The sequence below is a fragment of the Papaver somniferum genome, chromosome 7, assembly GCF_003573695.1.
Source record: "Papaver somniferum cultivar HN1 chromosome 7, ASM357369v1, whole genome shotgun sequence".
In the NCBI taxonomy this organism is placed as follows: Eukaryota; Viridiplantae; Streptophyta; class Magnoliopsida; order Ranunculales; family Papaveraceae; genus Papaver; species Papaver somniferum.
In genome coordinates, this window is record NC_039364.1 from 234600780 (window position 1) to 234617797 (window position 17018).

The 17018-nt window shown below is 37.5% G+C and overlaps 1 protein-coding gene across 1 annotated transcript; it reads right to left on the reverse strand.

Moving 5' to 3' along the window:
- Positions 1 to 7094: 7094 nt before the first annotated feature.
- Positions 7095 to 9308, reverse strand: LOC113296140 (oxysterol-binding protein-related protein 3C-like). The gene is made up of 8 exons (XM_026544469.1): positions 9147 to 9308; positions 8920 to 9036; positions 8761 to 8833; positions 8551 to 8669; positions 8326 to 8447; positions 8061 to 8237; positions 7681 to 7825; positions 7095 to 7511 (listed from the first exon to the last, which is right to left on the reverse strand). Exons 1-8 carry the CDS (start codon positions 9306 to 9308, stop codon positions 7095 to 7097), a joined length of 1332 nt encoding a protein of 443 aa, XP_026400254.1.
- Positions 9309 to 17018: the final 7710 nt, after the last annotated feature.

The following is a 17018-nucleotide window of genomic DNA, read 5'->3' on the forward strand; positions in this document are numbered from 1 at the left end:
ACATCTGAGAGATCATCGCGGACCATTTTATGAGGTCCAGACCCTAAAGGGAAAATGTGTTCGAAAAACACTGCATCTCTGGATTCCATTATGGTGTTCTCACCAATTACCATGAACCTATAAGCACTAGTGTGCTCAGGATATCCTAGGAAAACACAATCTACAGTTTTTGGTCCTATTTTGGTTTTCTTGGAACGAGGAGTGGCCACCTTGGCCAAACACCCCCACACTTTAAAGTATGCATAGGACGGTTGTCTTCCTTTCCACAACTCATATGGAGTTTTGTCGGATTTCTTAAATGGAACTCGGTTCAAGATATAGCAAGCAGAGAGAATTGCTTCCCCCCACAGGTTCGAAGGTAGCCCTGAACTAGCTAACATAGCGTTCACCATATCTATGAGTGTTCGGTTTTTCCTTTCAGCTACTCCATTCGACTCAGGTGAATAAGGTGCAGTAGTTTCATGAATGATGCCATTAAGTTTGCAGAATTCTCCTATAGGTATCACATACTCACCGCCTCGGTCCGACCTAAGAGTTTTAATAGTAACACCTCTTTGGTTTTCTACTTCAAGTTTATATAATTTGAAAGCGTCTAGGGCTTCATCTTTACTTCTAAGAAGATAAACCTGACAGTATCTTGAGTGATCATCTATAAAAGTGATGTACCATTTTTTCCCACCTCTAGTTGGTGTTGATTTCAAATCTCCCAAATCAGAGTGGATTAGTTCTAGGGGAGTTGTACTACGTTCAACCTTTTTGTTAAAGGGTTTTCTAGCAAATTTAGATTCAACACAAATTTCACATTTATGACCTCTGTCAAAGTTTATTTTAGGAATGCAGCCTAATTTAGCAAGTCTTTCAATAGATTTGAAATTAACATGTCCTAGTCTATCATGCCAAACATGTGAGGAGTCACAAACATAAGCAGAAGAAGATGCATTATCATTCAAGTTCAAAGAAAGTACACTAAGCTTAATCATGTTATCAGTGACATATCCTTTTCCTACGAAGTCACCACCTTTAGAGATTACAACTTTGTTAGACTCAGCTACAAATTTAAAACCTTTTCCAAGTAAGATGGTTTCTGAGATAAGATTCTTGCATATGTCCGGGACGTGATACACGTCATTCAATGCGAGAGTTTTTCTTGAAGTGAGCTTCAATTCAACCTTGCCTTTTCCTACCACTTTAGAGGTAGAAGAGTTTCCCATAAACAATTTCTCATCGTCTCCTACTTTGTTATAGGAGGAGAAAGCATTTCTGAACTTACAGACATGCCTAGTGGCTCCAGAATCAAGCCACCAGTCTCTCACATTGGTCACATTAGAGACAAGGTTGACTTCAGACACCATGCCAGTAAAATATCCAGAATCATCTACTACGTTTGCCTTATTTTTCTGTTTAGGATCATTTTTGGTCTTTTTAGGTGCCCTACAGTCCTTGGCCATATGACCAGTTTTCCCACAGTTATAGCAGTCGCCTTTGATGGTGTTTTTGGAGACACCACCCTTTGGCTTAAGATGGTTACCTTTGGAGTTACGCTGTTTGTTACGTTTACCATTTTTGCTGGATTCTCCGTGCTTTTTCTTTGACGCAGCATTATCGTCCAGGACATGAGCTTTGTTTGACATGTCTTTGCTCAGCATCAGGCTCTTGTCTTTGCAGCACAGAAGTTCCTCCACCTGGATCTTTTTCCCCAGCTCCACCATGGTGATTTCACGATTCTTGTGTCGCAGCCTCCTCTTGTACTCGTTCCATGAGGGTGGTAGCTTTTCAATCACTGCGGATACTTGTAGAGATTCATCAATATGAATGCCTTCAGCAAGAATTTCGTTGATGAGTAGCTGGAGTTCGACGAATTGTTCTACAACAGGCTTTTCATCAGTCATCTTATATTCCAGGAACCTAGCCACCAAGAACTTCTTGCTTCCAGCAGCTTCAGCAAGATATTTTTCTTCTAGGGCTTCCCATAAATCAAAAGCAGTAAAATTATCTTTTGCATTATAAAAGTCGTACAAGGAGTCATCCAGACAGTTAAGAATATGGTTTTTGCACATGTAATTTTTCCTAGTCCACCTATCCAGTCTATCTTCATAACCACGGTCATGAAGCCTTCTTGAGGGTCTTTCTAAGGCAACTTCATCTAGCCTTTGGTCTTTTAAGAAGAATAACATTTTGGACTGCCATCGTTTAAAGTCTTTGCCACTAAACTTTGGGGGTTTGTCTACAGTACTCTTTCCCATGTTGTTACAAAATATAGTAAAGAGGCTATTGCCTTTAGATTGTTGAGAAAAATACTAATAAAGTAACTGAGAAGAAGATACTTAGCACAAAATAATGTTGCTGATGTTGCTGCACAGAGAATGTAGAGGCACGTAGACTACGCTGTCCTAAAGGCAATATCGCCTGCCACTCCTCTGAGATGCTACAACAGTTGGCGAGTCACCTCCAGGATACAACTACAGTTAGTACCCCTCAATGTAGCATACAATGAGGGTACCCTTAGAGCTTGGCAGAACTTAAAACAGTAGAAGAGATGTTTATAGAAAAACTGAGGGAGAGTAGAAGAGATATTTCTCTGTGGTATTTCTTATGAGATTACAACTACTCTCTTATATAGTGTTTGTGTAGTTACAAACAAGAAAGAAAACCCATGCGTATGACAGGAAAAACTGGTTATGTTGGGTTAAAGATAGTGCAAGAAAAGTTGTTTTGACAGGCATGGAGCAGTGTGTTGCTGCCAAGCCAAATACGTACATACAAGAGAGCCAGGACAAAACACGTACAGACAAAGAAGCCAAGACAAGCACGTTCAGACAAAGAAGTCAGGAGAAAACTCGTGCAGACAAAGAAGCCAAGACAAGCACGTTCAGACAAAGAAGTCAGGAGAAAACTCGTGCAGACAAAGAAGCCAAGACAAGCACGTTCAGACAAAGAAAAGATTCTTCTACTTGTGTGGAAAACACGTACCAAAAATTTCAGCAAAAAGATAGGATCTAATGAACCCACACCCACACCCACACCCACACCCACACCCGAACCCGAGCCCGAGCCCGAGCCCGACCCGACCGACCGGACGGACGGCGGCGGCGTGCGTGCTTCTGTGCGAAGCACCGCGCGTACGGGAAAGGCAACCTTGCCCTAGTCTAAGCCTCCCCCCCAAGCACAAAAGTCTAATGACCCAAGGGCCATGCCCTTATAGCCAACTCTATGGTATTTATGTCTAAAACTCTTTAGATTTTAGTCAATGTGGGACTATTGTTTTATCTATTCAAAAGAAAAAACAACTAATGGGCAATAGGTCTAGGGATCAAAACACAGTCCATGGAAAAATTGGTAATTTTAAAGCGTTTTTTCTAACATCCCGGACCTATTCCTGGAACTTGCGACCTTCATTTCCCGGTGGACTTCAAGTTCAAGTCACCACTTTACCGGCAGGTTCGTTATCTCAGCTCTCAAAAATAAACTTGCACATAGACTGAATAAACAACTTACAGATGCAAGGTTAGAACTAATGCTTTTTGTTGTTCTCTATGCGCATGCAGCTTGCAACAGTTTTCTTGACGGAGGTGGAAACTCGGATCGTGGATTCGTTGGTTGACCGTTGCCGTGTGATATAGGGATCAGGCGTCAAAGTCCTTGAAAATTCGTATTGAGGAACGATATATACAGAAATGTTACAATTGTAGTTTATATCAGGAACAAACTTATTTTTCTTTTTTATTGCATCTGTAATCGATCTTTTGACGTTAAAGAAAACTCTACTTATTTAACAATGACAATATGTCGATGCACATTGTTTATATAGCTCCCCCGTTACACCAAGGAATTCGATTCATATAATAGGAATATTAGTCAACTCAAGTCAAGTCAGTCTTGACTTGAGTATCATTGGTTAGCTAGTCAGATTTTGTATCATGTCTGAATAAGACAGCTGTATGATTGCTGTAATAAATAGGTAAGAACATAAGCTGTATTGGGTTATGTTTTTCTATTATTCAGAAATACAACTATTGTTTTTCCTTTCATCTCTATAACTAATCTTGATTCTTGATTATCGTGAGATTATAATAATTCTCATGGTATCAGATTAGTAACGATCCTGTCTTTGAAAGCTTCAATAATCTTTTTCAATTGGGTTTTTCGAATTCAACAAATTATCAACAACTAAAATTTTTAGGGTTCATATGTGATTTCATTTTATGGTACCAACTAGATCTGTAAGACAAATATATTTGACCAACAACAATAACAACAACGTCAATACTAGTATTTCAAATTCAAGTCAGAAAAATTTACATCAAAACTTCATTCAAATCGATATGGCTGCTTCCGTTGGTAATGGTAATTCAAGTTCTCTTCTCTTCAATAATATTACAAATATTGTATCTATAAAATTAGATGGTTCCAATTATTTGTTATGGAGAGACCAATTTGAGGGACTTTTAGTTTCTACCGATCTTTATGGTTATGTGAATGGTTATAGTTGAACCACCACATAAGATTACCGTGGATGGTGTTGAAACAATTAACCCAGAATGGATATCTTGGAGGAAATTATATTGGTTTTTTTTCTACCTGTCTTAAGGCTACTTTTACTGCAACTATCTGTGGTGATGTTCTTGGTCTTGTGAATGCAAAAGAAATATGGGATTATCTTTATACTAGTTTTAGAACATAATTTCTTGCTAGGAAAAACATGCTTAGAACTCAATTACATGGAATCAAGAAGGCTAATCAGTCTATTGTGGTTTATCTTCAAAAGATCAATTTTATTGTTGATTCTCTGGCAGCAATTGGAGAAAAAGTTAGTGACGTTGATTTAATGGTGTTCATTATGAATGGATTGAGTAGTGATTATGATGTGTTTGTGATTTCTTCACAAAATAGAGATCAACCACATCCTTTTGGTGAATTGAAGGAAAAATTTCTTTCCCATGAACAATTTTTACTTGAGAGGCAACACCAGAATACCAGTGTTTATGATGAGTAAAGTTCTTCTGCATTGTATGCAAGAAATGGTTCTACTGGTTATAATGCCAATAAAAGGAACGGTGGTGCAAGTAGACCTGACAATGGTAGTGGATACAAAAATAGTCAATACCAACATGGTTCAAGTTCTAATTCTTCAAATGGATCTAACTCAAATGGTGATAGAAGACCATATGTGGATTATTCCAAAATGTTTTGCGAAATTTGCAAGAACAATGGCCATATTGCCACAAGGTGCTTCTTTAGATATCATCCTTTTCCCACTGGAAATTCAAATGGTGGAAATAGAGCTCAAGCAAATTTTGCTACTTCAGATAATCAAGTTCAATATTCAAATGATGCTGCTTTTTTTTCTGGTCCTTCTCAGCATGCTTATACCAGTCTTAATGCCACAATTGTAACAGTTAATGATGATCCATCATCTTCAAACACAATCTGGATTTCTGATAGTGGTGCTTCTACTCACATGACAGGTGACAAAACATTGTTAGAAGACCATATGTGGATTATTCCACATATGGAAAGGACAGTGTTATGGTGACAGAACATTGTTGCAGAATACTTCTACTTACAGGGCAAGGACAATGTTATGATAGGCAATGGTAAGATTTTGCCCATTTCTCTTAATGGCAATGCTACTATTCATACACCAAAGTTTAGTTTCAAGTTAGATAATGTGTTAAGTGTTCCATCCATGAAACATAACTTACTTTCTATTGCTACGTTTACTAGCGGTAATGTCTACTACATAACATTTTATCCTCTAGGTTATGAAGTAAGGGATTTTCATAGTCATGCTCTTTTAGCTCATGGACAGATGGTTAATAATCTTTATCCTCTTACTTCAACTATGCTACAATATGTTTTTTATTCTCTTGTTGCTCCTTCTAAAGTTTGGCATGCCAGATTGGGTCACCCTTCTTCCAAGATACTTCAACAACTTCATACTCATAACAATATTTTTGTTAAGTCTTCCAATTCTTCTTCTATCTGCAATCCTTGTCAATTAGAAAAAAGTAAGAGACTTCCTTTTGCTTTATCAACTTCTCATAATTCATCACCTCTTGAACTCATTCATTGTGGTGAATGGGTTCCTGCTCCTGTTGACTCATTAACATGACACATATATTAATTATATACTCTTTGTAGATGATTTTAGCAGATTTAACATGATTTATCCAATGCAACTGATGAGTGAAGCTTTACAATGTTTTCAACACTTTAAGAATCTTACTGAAAATCTTTTTCATACCAAAATTATTTCTTTTCAAACTGATGGAGTAAGTGAATTAGTCAAAGGTTGTTTTAAAGGTTTCTTAGACAATGTTGGTATTCAGTTAAAAACACCAGAACAAAATGGTCCAGCTGAAAGAAAGCATAAACATATTACTGAAATGAGAAATACATTGATATTTAATGCTTCTTGTCCTAAACAATACTGGCATGATGCTTTTTTGGCAGCTACCTATCTTAATAACAGAACTCCCACTCTTGTTCTTCAAAATAAGTCTCATTTTCAAGTCCTGTATAATACTATGCCAGATTATTCTTTGTTGAGAGTTTTTGGATGTGTCTGCTATCCATTATTGGGTCATTCAAGGGTTGATAAGTTGTCCCCTAAATATGTTAAATGTATCTTTATAGGATATAGTATCTTACATAAAGGTTACAAATGTTATAATCCTATTACTAAAAGAACTTATATATCTAGACATGTTGTTTCTCTGAAAATGAGTTCTATTTTTCTTCTGAAAGTTCAAGTCCTGCTTCTTTGGTTCCTACATTACAGTCTTCTTCTACTTCCTTGTCTTGTGACAATTCTGCTATAGCATCTACTTCATCAGTTCCACTTCCTTCCTCCACTATTGTTACTAGAATAGGTCTGAACAGAAGCTGTATTGGATTATGTTTTTCTATTATTCAGAAATACAACTATTCTTTCTCTCTTCATCATCTCTGCAACTAATCTTGATTCTTGATTATCGTGAGATTATAATAATTCTCACCATAAGTCTTTTTATATTGACCATGCTTAAAATTTTAAACCATACACAACTTAAAAATCCGTAATGAGCTTAATAATCTTTAGTGAGCTTGGTGGCTTAACCCAGTTTCTCTTGTCCATACTGCCAAGGATTAAACTCAGTCGGTTGCACATCAACCTCACCGGTGCTGATCATTGTTGCCATGTGTTCATCGTACATACCATTGTATTTGTAAATTTGTGTATCGCCATATGGTGTACTTACTACTTGTTTAGCCAAGTCAAACCATTTTGGAGTGAACTTATCGCCATTGGCTTCTCTCTTTATCCTCTCCTTACGCTGTCTCACTTCTAGACTGTTTTTCTCATGGCTAACTTTTGACAGATCTCCCTTCTCAAGTGCATATCTATCAGGACGCAAGCGGGAGTCTGATGCCAACATCCGCTTGGGCGCAGTGTCGAAGCTGTTTACCTTGTGTGCAAAGTATGTGAAGTGATATTTATCCTTCACTGGAATATCAGGAACTCTCCATATCTGCATATTAAAAAGCACTTTGAAGCTGTTTACCTTTAATGATTAAAGAAAATAATACTACCTTAGTTTCAGTAAAATTGATACTTTTATCTTTTCATTTTTATCTTAAAAAGTATCATTTTTTTTTTTTGAAATAGAGCGATTATTATTCAACAATAATAAATCTGACCTCTTGTAGTTCAGTTCCTGGAAGCGGTTTTCCTTCCTTATCGCATGGTTGATAACTCATAGACTTTGTCCATTTCCCAGACATAAGTATTTTAGGCTCCTTGTTAGAATTGTAAACACATCCATCCACCTCAAAGCGATCACCACTGCACATTAATTAACAGGATTAATAGAAGGATACGCACTGAAAGTAATAAATGTTCAATTTTTGAACTTCGCGCTATCCCTCACCCAAAGGGTTAAATCGGAACTAAGATATGCATCCTCTCAAAGGACGCAATTGCATTTATAGACGAGAAGTTGTACAAAGTATCATTTGAAGCCAAAAAAAATGAGACATCCAAGAACAAGAGCTGGAGGTAGAGAGAAACATAAACATACCTAAACCAGCCAGATGGTTGAAACCTTAGCACAACGTAGTCTCCAGTGGCCAAGTTCGTCAAAGTTAGATTGCCGCAAAAGGAAATCCACATTCGGCCAAATATAAGGTTGTATAGTTTTGCCTGAGGAGGGGTGCACTCCAGGACAACACCATCTCTTTTTAGGGTAATATGTGTACTGGATAACAAATAATAGAACAATAAGATATGTGTACATGTAGATAAATGGATTCGAGGAACGAGCAAATCGGCCGATCATGTTTTACCTTGTGCCAACATAGACATCAAGTGAATTTCCTAACAGTTTGGTCCTTAAACTGGTTGTGGAGTCCAACATAAAATGTTCATTCTCAGCATGTACAGCTTCTATTGGGGGATGGTGACTCACCTAAACAGAAGCAAAAAAACAATAAAACATATTGCCTTGGGTTAGAGTAATCTAAAGGAAAACGCAACGAAGGGATATCCTATGGCCGCCATAAGAAGCTCACCTGCTCTCCAATATACGTAATGCCATTGTGATTGACAAATTCACAAGTCTCACCAAGTATGGGATTAAATGTCTTAAACGTCCGGCGTATGGCATAGAGGAAGGACATTGACCATGATGCTACAATCAATAACCATGCATGATATATAGTTTAAAACTGCCTTGTAGCGAATAAATAAATTCACGAAAAAAGGATGAAAGAGGCACTTACAAGCGTACACCAATTGCATGTAAGGATCATCACATTCATTTGCTTGATCCAACAAATGAGAGTACTCCATCGACTGCAATAAGGGAGGAGGAGAACAGATAACTTTTAGCTGATAAGGAATAGCGCATTATATATATTGAGAAAATAGATAGCATTCACCTCCGCTCCTCTCTGAAGTTGGCTTCTTGGTTCTAAAAAGGAGATTGGAAGAAACCCTAAATACGTAATGTCCATACCAATGTGCTTCTTCATCATATTCCATAAACCCACTCGTTCCTACGAAGGAATCAACAAATAACTCATTCGAAATAGAAGACGAAAATATGATATCCGTCCTTAAAATTGCCAAAAATAAAAAAAAGAGAAAAAAGATGCGCAAGTTATACCTCTGGCTTTAATCTTCCTTTAGTAGCTTCTGGTGCTGCATCCGCTGTGTCTCCTTCTGGACTTATAACTTCCACTCCTTGAGGGAGCTTTCCGTTATTCCACAGTAAGCTAGACTTGATTGAGGAAAACAATCCACCACCATTACTACTCTTTGAAGTCATAGCAAGAAACAAGTCTTTTGAAATGAAAGCAAATTCAAAAAGATTAAGAGAAGTTTTATAGGTTAAAATCTTGTTCACTTGTTTACTTGACACGGAAAATGAAAATGAAACTGAAACTGAAACTGAAAGCAAAAGAAAATGTAATTTCCAAGTAACACGAAATTTAGCACCATCTCTTTTTCCTTCTATTATTCTTTTTTGGCCGGTGGGTGCGGCATAATTAAGACACAGTTTTGCTGTGGGCAGCACCCAAAATAATATAAAATGAAAAAAATATTTTGATTTAAAAAAAATCCCACACCTAGTTGTTATGACAGCATGATCATAGATCCCTGCATTTCCTTTAATATCCCATGACCGCGGATCATGCAATGTGCATCAATATCTGCATTAACAAGTAGGATAATATACAGAAATGCATGTGTGACTGTGTGGTGGACATTACAAAAAATATAAGCACATGGAAATGGTCTGGTGCCATTTCTCCAAATTATTTTAAAGAGATTTTATTTCATGTCATGCGGTGACACGGTACGTATTTTGACAAGTCCATGGATTCGGCTAAATCTTGGATATATTTGTTACTTTTGGCATTTAATTATTAGGATATATTTAATATTTCTTCCGTACCACATAGTATATAGGCGGAACCTTAAATCTTGATTGTCCCGTTAAATAGGCGGGCCTCCAATTTTAAAATGAATTTTTCCATAAATTACCCTTGTTTAATATATTGGTATCAGCACAATAAACATTGGAAAATAGGATAAGGGCAAAATAGAAAAGAGAATGGTTATTTATGAAACCATTTTTTTTTCTTAATCTAGAGATTTTGCATTTTCTGCCTATATATGTGGTACAGAGGGAGTAATTATTAGTTTTTTTATTAAATTTATCACGTTTTTATGAGAATAATATATTTCAGCGATTACACATCAAAAAGAAATATATATATAAAATTAAATTTCCTTTATATTCATTGACAATAACATTAAATTTATAAATAAATCTGATTAAGTAGAGCCGGTCCTGAGGGGGTGCAGTGTGTGCGCTGCACAAGGCCCGATTATGTTTAGGCCCTTTTCTATGAATCATGTTTTAGGGCATACATAAAACTTTCAGGACATACAAGTCAATAATCCCATCTAAAGTGCCCTTATAAGGGCTATCCCTTGAGTAGTTCAATTACTTATATGCCCTTCAACTGTTTTAATTACTAATCTACCCTTACTCTTAGTATAAAACCTAAAATTAGTTTTAACTAAAATCAAAAATCAATTTCTATATCACTTCTTCATCTCCTCTAGACGAACCCCTTCCTCTCCCTCGTGAGAATTTTTTTTCACCGTCGTGATTAATCGTCGATTCGCGAAAATTTGATCGTCGATTAAACCCAACTATATAATGGTTCGTACAAAGGAAAATGCAACTGGTAGGCGTTCAAAATCGTCTTCAAATCCCTCCATTGAAGAAGAAGAACCAATTGAAGAATAAGAACTAATTGAACCACAAAATCAACCAACCGAAGCACCAACTCCTCAAATGAGGATTATACAGTAAGTTATACAAACCCAATCTTTTATTTGCTGTTTTTAATCGATTGAATAGGGAAAAATCAAAAAAATTAGGGTTTTTGACGGTTGCAGATTAAGGTTCGGCTCATATTTTATATGCAATACGTGCCGAACTGTTCCTAAAAAATTGCATCCTGAACTTGTAGATGAACAGTTCGGCACAAAATTGTTTAGCAAATATGCGCCAGGTTCGGCGTGTTATATAATGTTGAATTCATGCCGAACCATCTTCTGTTAGTTTGCAACAGAAACTAGGTTTAAGTTCGGATCATTTTTTGTTTGTCGGGCTAGCCGAACCCTTGACTTAACGTGTTCGGCTTGTTGGTATTTTTAATTATGCGTCGAACATAACACTGTGTTACAAGTCCAGTGGTCTTTATTGCGCTCACCAACTTTCATATGTTAATAAAGTTTTAAACTTGCATTAGGAATGACGAAGTTAAAAGAAGGAGGAGGAGGGAGGTTACACCTTCTACTTCTAAAATACCCGATCCTCGAGGAGGAGGTAAGAAAAAATTAGGAGCTGGAGCGAGAGGAGTTGACACAGACGCAACATTAGTAATTCGTGAACCAGTTTCAAAGATACAAAGAGAAGAACAAGAAGTTGATGGTGGTCATGTTAATGAGGAACCTCAACATCAACCGAAAGAGAAACATGTTGCTGAACGCCGAGTTAAAGGTTTGCACATTCCTGATGATAATAAGGTAATCCGAGCTAGAGATGATGGTTTGCTCTATGGACTTCCGGAAGATGGAGGAAGGGTGTTGATCAGTTACGGCGAATCTTGGGCAAAGAGAATATATGAGACTCCTGATCACAACGATGAGGTTCGAGTATTGAGACATCATAGGGCAGCAGAATGGAAATTGTCTGAAGAGGTTCCCGAGGTAATTGCTTACGTCCAATCCTCTGCTTTATGGCCTGTCATTCAATATGGACATAAGGAATATGATAGTGTGACGTCCTCCGCTTTCTCCGAGAGATTTTGTCGAGAGACGTATACGTTTCATCTACCCTTTGGGGAGATGACAATCACTCCTGATGACACGAACAAGATTACAGGTCTTAAAGTGAGGGGTAGAAGCGTGGATGCTGACTATTATGATATGAGTTGGGAGGAGCTATATAAATTGTACAAGGAATATCTTGGTTGGGGTAATTATAAGACCGAACTCGATTTTTGTCGTTCCGTTAAAGATGTAAATTCTGTTCACTTTGAAGGTGGGAAAAATAAGAAGCTGAAGAAGGTGAAGCTTACTAATTTGAAAAAGGAATTTGGGAATACAGTCGAGAAACTAAAGAAAGGAGAGTTGGTAATGGACGAGATCAAAGTGAAGCAAACCGCAACAACCTATTTGCTTTATACTCTTGGCAGATATGTCTTCCCGGACCTATCTGGAAACAAGGTGAATGCCAATTATCTTCTATTGTTAAAGGATCTTGAAACCATTAACCAATACGCTTGGGGTACCGCGACTCTAGCTTACCTTCTCGAACAAATTGCGACCGCCTCTAGGTTGACAAGTACAAACATTGGAGGGAACTTCACTTTGTTTCAGGTATTTCTCGATTAATTTTCGGGTTTTTTTTTCCAACAATGCAAAGTATCGTTATTCAATGTATGGTTCGGCTTGTTTTTGATAGCCATTATGCGCCGAACCTTTAGGTTCGGCTTTTATTTGAATTAAAATACTAGCCGAACCTTACCTTGTATGTTATTTTAATTTTGCATAACATTTATTAGCCATTATCCTTACCTTGTATGTTTGCATAACATTTCTTATTTTAATTTTGGATGTAGGTGTAGGTATATGACCATTTCTCGACTTTGAAGTTGGCCAAAACATTTGAAAAGGATGTCGATTGGGTTGATACACTTCCAACAGCGGCACAATACAAGCTTGATGAGGAGATGGCAAGGAATAAAGAGCAGTTGGTGGTAAACTTGAGAGAGAGGTTAGACTCTTTGGAGGTCAAGGACGTCGATTTTGATCCATATGCCAAGCCGGTAGAATATGAACGCGAGCAAGATGTTTATCGTGGAGACAGGCCGGTGGGTATGTACTATGGACCATTGTTTTATCCCGGTGTTAGTGTAATTTCTGTTCCTCGGCGAGTACTACGTGAAGGAGGAGCCGTCCAAAAGGTCCCATTGTTTGACGAGAAATTCACATTGATGCCAAAGAGTTATACTGGAACTAAAAGCACCACTTCTTCATGGTCTCAAAAGTATGATCCCGAGCCGAGCAATAAGCATTGGAAGAATTTAGATGATAACATATTAAATATGAATTCGATAGCACCCTTGTATGATGATCCTCGTGAAGCTGATTCGGGCTATATGGATTGGTACAACCATATTTCTCATCCCTTTATTATCAATAAGGAAAGTCAGAAGAAAGTTGATAAGTCGAAGGGAAAGCAAAAGGAGACCATCATCTCCAAAAATCCCACTTATGAAGAGCTATCGAAGGCTTACAAGACAATGGTAATAATTGCATTAATCTTCACTCTTGAATTTGAAGTTTTTGACATAAATAAGATATTATATAAGTTACTCATAACTAGAAGTTGTTGACAAATGAAATTAGGTTGTGGCAGGCAAGGAGTTGTTCAAGAAAATGAAGAAAAAAGCTAGCTGCAAAACACCGTTGACGGTTGATGAACAACATTATTTCATCAACGATTGGGATGCTATTATGACCAAAGGACAAGGACCCCAAGTACCCTTAAAAAGGCCGACGAAGAAAAGGGATCGAGAAGCTGGTGAAGGCACAAGCAGAGGTAGTAGCAGCGGCCCAATTGGTGATGTCGGTGCAGCCGAAGATTAACGTGGAGGTGCGAGAACAAGAGGCCCTGGTAGTGGTCGTGGAACCGGCAAAAGGGGTGGTGGTCAATGAACTATTATGTTTTCTATGTTTTATTAAGTACACTTTGTGTTTGTTTGTTATCGACAACTTGACTTTGTGTGTGTTTGCTAGTTTATTTGGTATTATCGATAATTTGACTTTTACGTATTAAGTGTTATAGATAATTTTCAGTTTTCATTATTTTAGTGACATGTTCAGTATCAGGTTCGACTTATAAGTTAACTATAAATACAAGCCGAACCTGACAGAATTTTCAAACTTTTGAAAACTCTAGCCGTCACTACTTGTATTCAAAAATTCGTACTAGCCGAACCCTGAAATTTTTCACAAATTTCAAGGAACAACTCTTTTTTTTCAAAAATATAGCCGTTGTAAAACCTAAATTCTATATATACTTACCTATAGTTTCACATTAGAAAGCACATCTCCTGAAAAATATGGCACCCCCTAATCCTAAGTTTACTCTAGATGAAGATTTGTCTCTTTGCACGAACTATGTAGCATACTATCCAAAGAAGGGTGAAGAATGACGAGTGAAGGGTCTGATGAGTATGTACTACTTGGTTCGAATTCATGAAGCATTCTCTAATGAAACATGTAATCCTCACAACCGGGATTCAGCATCCTTGTTTTGACGAATTGAATATATTAAGAAAAAGGTTACCGACTTTATAGCGTTAGTTCGGGTTGTGAATCGCTATCGACTCAAGGGTGAAACTACCTCCGAAATTGAAGTGCGAGCACTAGACGAATAACGAAGATGGAAAGGAAAGAATTTCAAATACGAAGCTCACTACCGCATTCTTAGAAAGTTTCTCATAATCCGTTTGGGATACTAGATGGATGGTTTTCCTTTGTATTGCTACCATGTTCTTTTGTAATGCTACCATGTTTTTATGTATTACTTCCATGTTCTTATGTAATGGGAATGTAACTTGGAATGTAATCCTTCAATGTATGAATGATAAAAGACTTATGAATTGAATAAACTGTTAACACGGGATATGGTTCGGCTCAATATGAACTTAAGGATAATCATCCGAACCTGACTGAGATTTCAGGGTGAAAGGAAATTGTCAAGTTCGGCTTATACGTTAAATCCATTACAAGCCGAACCTGTCCAAAACCTTAAATATTATGCCAGGTTCGACATATATATAAATTAAAACACAAGCCGAACCTGGATTTATACTTGGTTAGGCTAGTTGTTTCATTGCCGAACTACATCCTGTTTAATGTATATTACTGACTTGTCTGCCAATGAAAATACCTTCCATAACATAAAGCAAATCTCATTCAAATACAAGGAGTCTATAAGGTAAAATTAAGTGCAATTGTTAGTTTACCGAAAAAACCGAAATCTACAATAGATTGAATGTACCACAAAAATCAAATAACACTCTGATAGTGTCAATTTATGGAGATCCTAGACGGATCACCTCTTCCTCATCATCTTCACTAACCTCTTTCTCATCATCTTCATCCTCATCACTTGAAAACATAATAACTTTTCCACTTGCAAGCGACACATTCAAAGCTTTCCAAAGATCCATTTCCGTTGCATAGCTTTCACACCAATCCATTGAATAATTATTTTCAAATCCAGGCCAAAAGGCTACACTCATCAAGGGAGGTGATGGACAACCGGGTTTGAGTTTGAGGCCGATAAAATGACAATTTTGAACAAATTCCATAACAAGTCTTATATCTTTTACACCTTCATGTCAAGGTTTTGTTGGAGGCGCGTAAGTAAAACTATTACCCGGCCACGCGAAATAATGTACGACGCAATCGAATGTCTCCGCTATTAGAATCCCACAAACGGGCATGTACATCCAATGATCTTGGGTGATGATTTAATCCCCATGCAAACGACGTTCAAATGCAATGTACACTGATCCCACTCCTGCATCTCCCCTTGGACCTGCTCTCATCATTGTCTTGTAGAATTCTTTGTTCCGACGTAGGGTTTGTAACAATCATTTTCTAATATAGTTGACTTCATTTTCTCGGGGCACCGGATTGTTCCCATCTTTAAAAGGACCAAGTTGTTCCGCCGTTACGTAGTATCCACAATTTCCATCACCTTATACGTCGTCCATTGCTATGATATGCTCATGAATTACCGGCGCTAGATCTTCCAAGTAGTTATCATATATAAAATTGATAGGCCGCAAATATTTACCGGACTTATCTCTTCTGGGTCCTCTCATCCTACCAACTTCATGTATGGTCTTTTTTTTTCCTTTACCTTGGTTTGTGAATGATGCATCTTACTCTTCCCCTTTGCTTGTGACGGACAATTATTCTCCTTGACCTATTTCATACTTGTTTCGGCTTTTTGAATACTCGGACGACCACGTTTTTTTGGAACTTTCACTTCTTCCTCCTTCATCAGTTTTTCAATTTCCTTCTTTGACTTTTCATACCTTGCATCATGGATTTCAAAACCGCATGAATCTCTATGGGTAACCAATAGTGCCTTGTTTGCTTGTCTAGTTTGGAAATTATTCATTTTATTACTCTTTCTACCTTTCAGGAAACCCTTCTCCGGTTTCAAAATATTCTCTTGGGTGAATGGATACATTACCGGCAACATGTTGAGCCAAAAAATTTGTTTTTGAGCTCAGAACATATTCTTATATATCTCCGCCAACATTTTCCCTTTTGCGGTGTCCCAAATTTCTAGATCATCCTCGTCGTCTTCGGTTGGAGAGTATCAAAGCTTAATTGTTTCCAAAAGGATCAATGTCCTCAAATGGTATGATACCATCCTCGTACCTAATTATATCGTGGCGGCATGGAAGTCCCATAGACGTCTTTATTTTACAAACACACTCTTCCTCCAAGTTGGCGCCAAATGTCTCAATCAAAGATACTTCTTCCATCAATAAATAAATGCAAAGATGGGAGACATTATAAGTTAATCCTCGTAGCCAAGGACTTTTGTAATCCTTGTGCTTGAACATAATGTTATGTTCGAACGCCGCCTTAATTCTCACAGTATCACTTTTGAAATATTCATCAATTGCATCAAACACCGTAACAAAGGTGTCAACACATCCAAAAAGTTTCTTCTTCAACCGATAATGAGCCGACTCTACCATACTTGTGGCTTGGTTGTCGAAGTGTTTGTCGATTTGTGAAACAAGACACGAACCTTTCTTTATTAGGTTCCAACACATCTTCGAGCAAATAAATAATGACGTCGGGGTAATCGGTCCTCCAATGATTAATGAGCATTTTAACATTTTCTTCGTATACA

Coding starts and splice junctions, on each gene's coding strand:
- LOC113296140 (XM_026544469.1), bottom strand. CDS start 9,308: ATGACTTCAAAGAGTAGTAATGGTGGTGGATTGTTTTCCTCAATCAAG. Junction 9,037..9,146: donor AAGGAAGATTAAAGCCAGAG/GTATAACTTGCG, acceptor ATTCCTTCGTAG/GAACGAGTGGGTTTATGGAA. Junction 7,512..7,680: donor CAGGAACTGAACTACAAGAG/GTCAGATTTATT, acceptor TTTAATATGCAG/ATATGGAGAGTTCCTGATAT.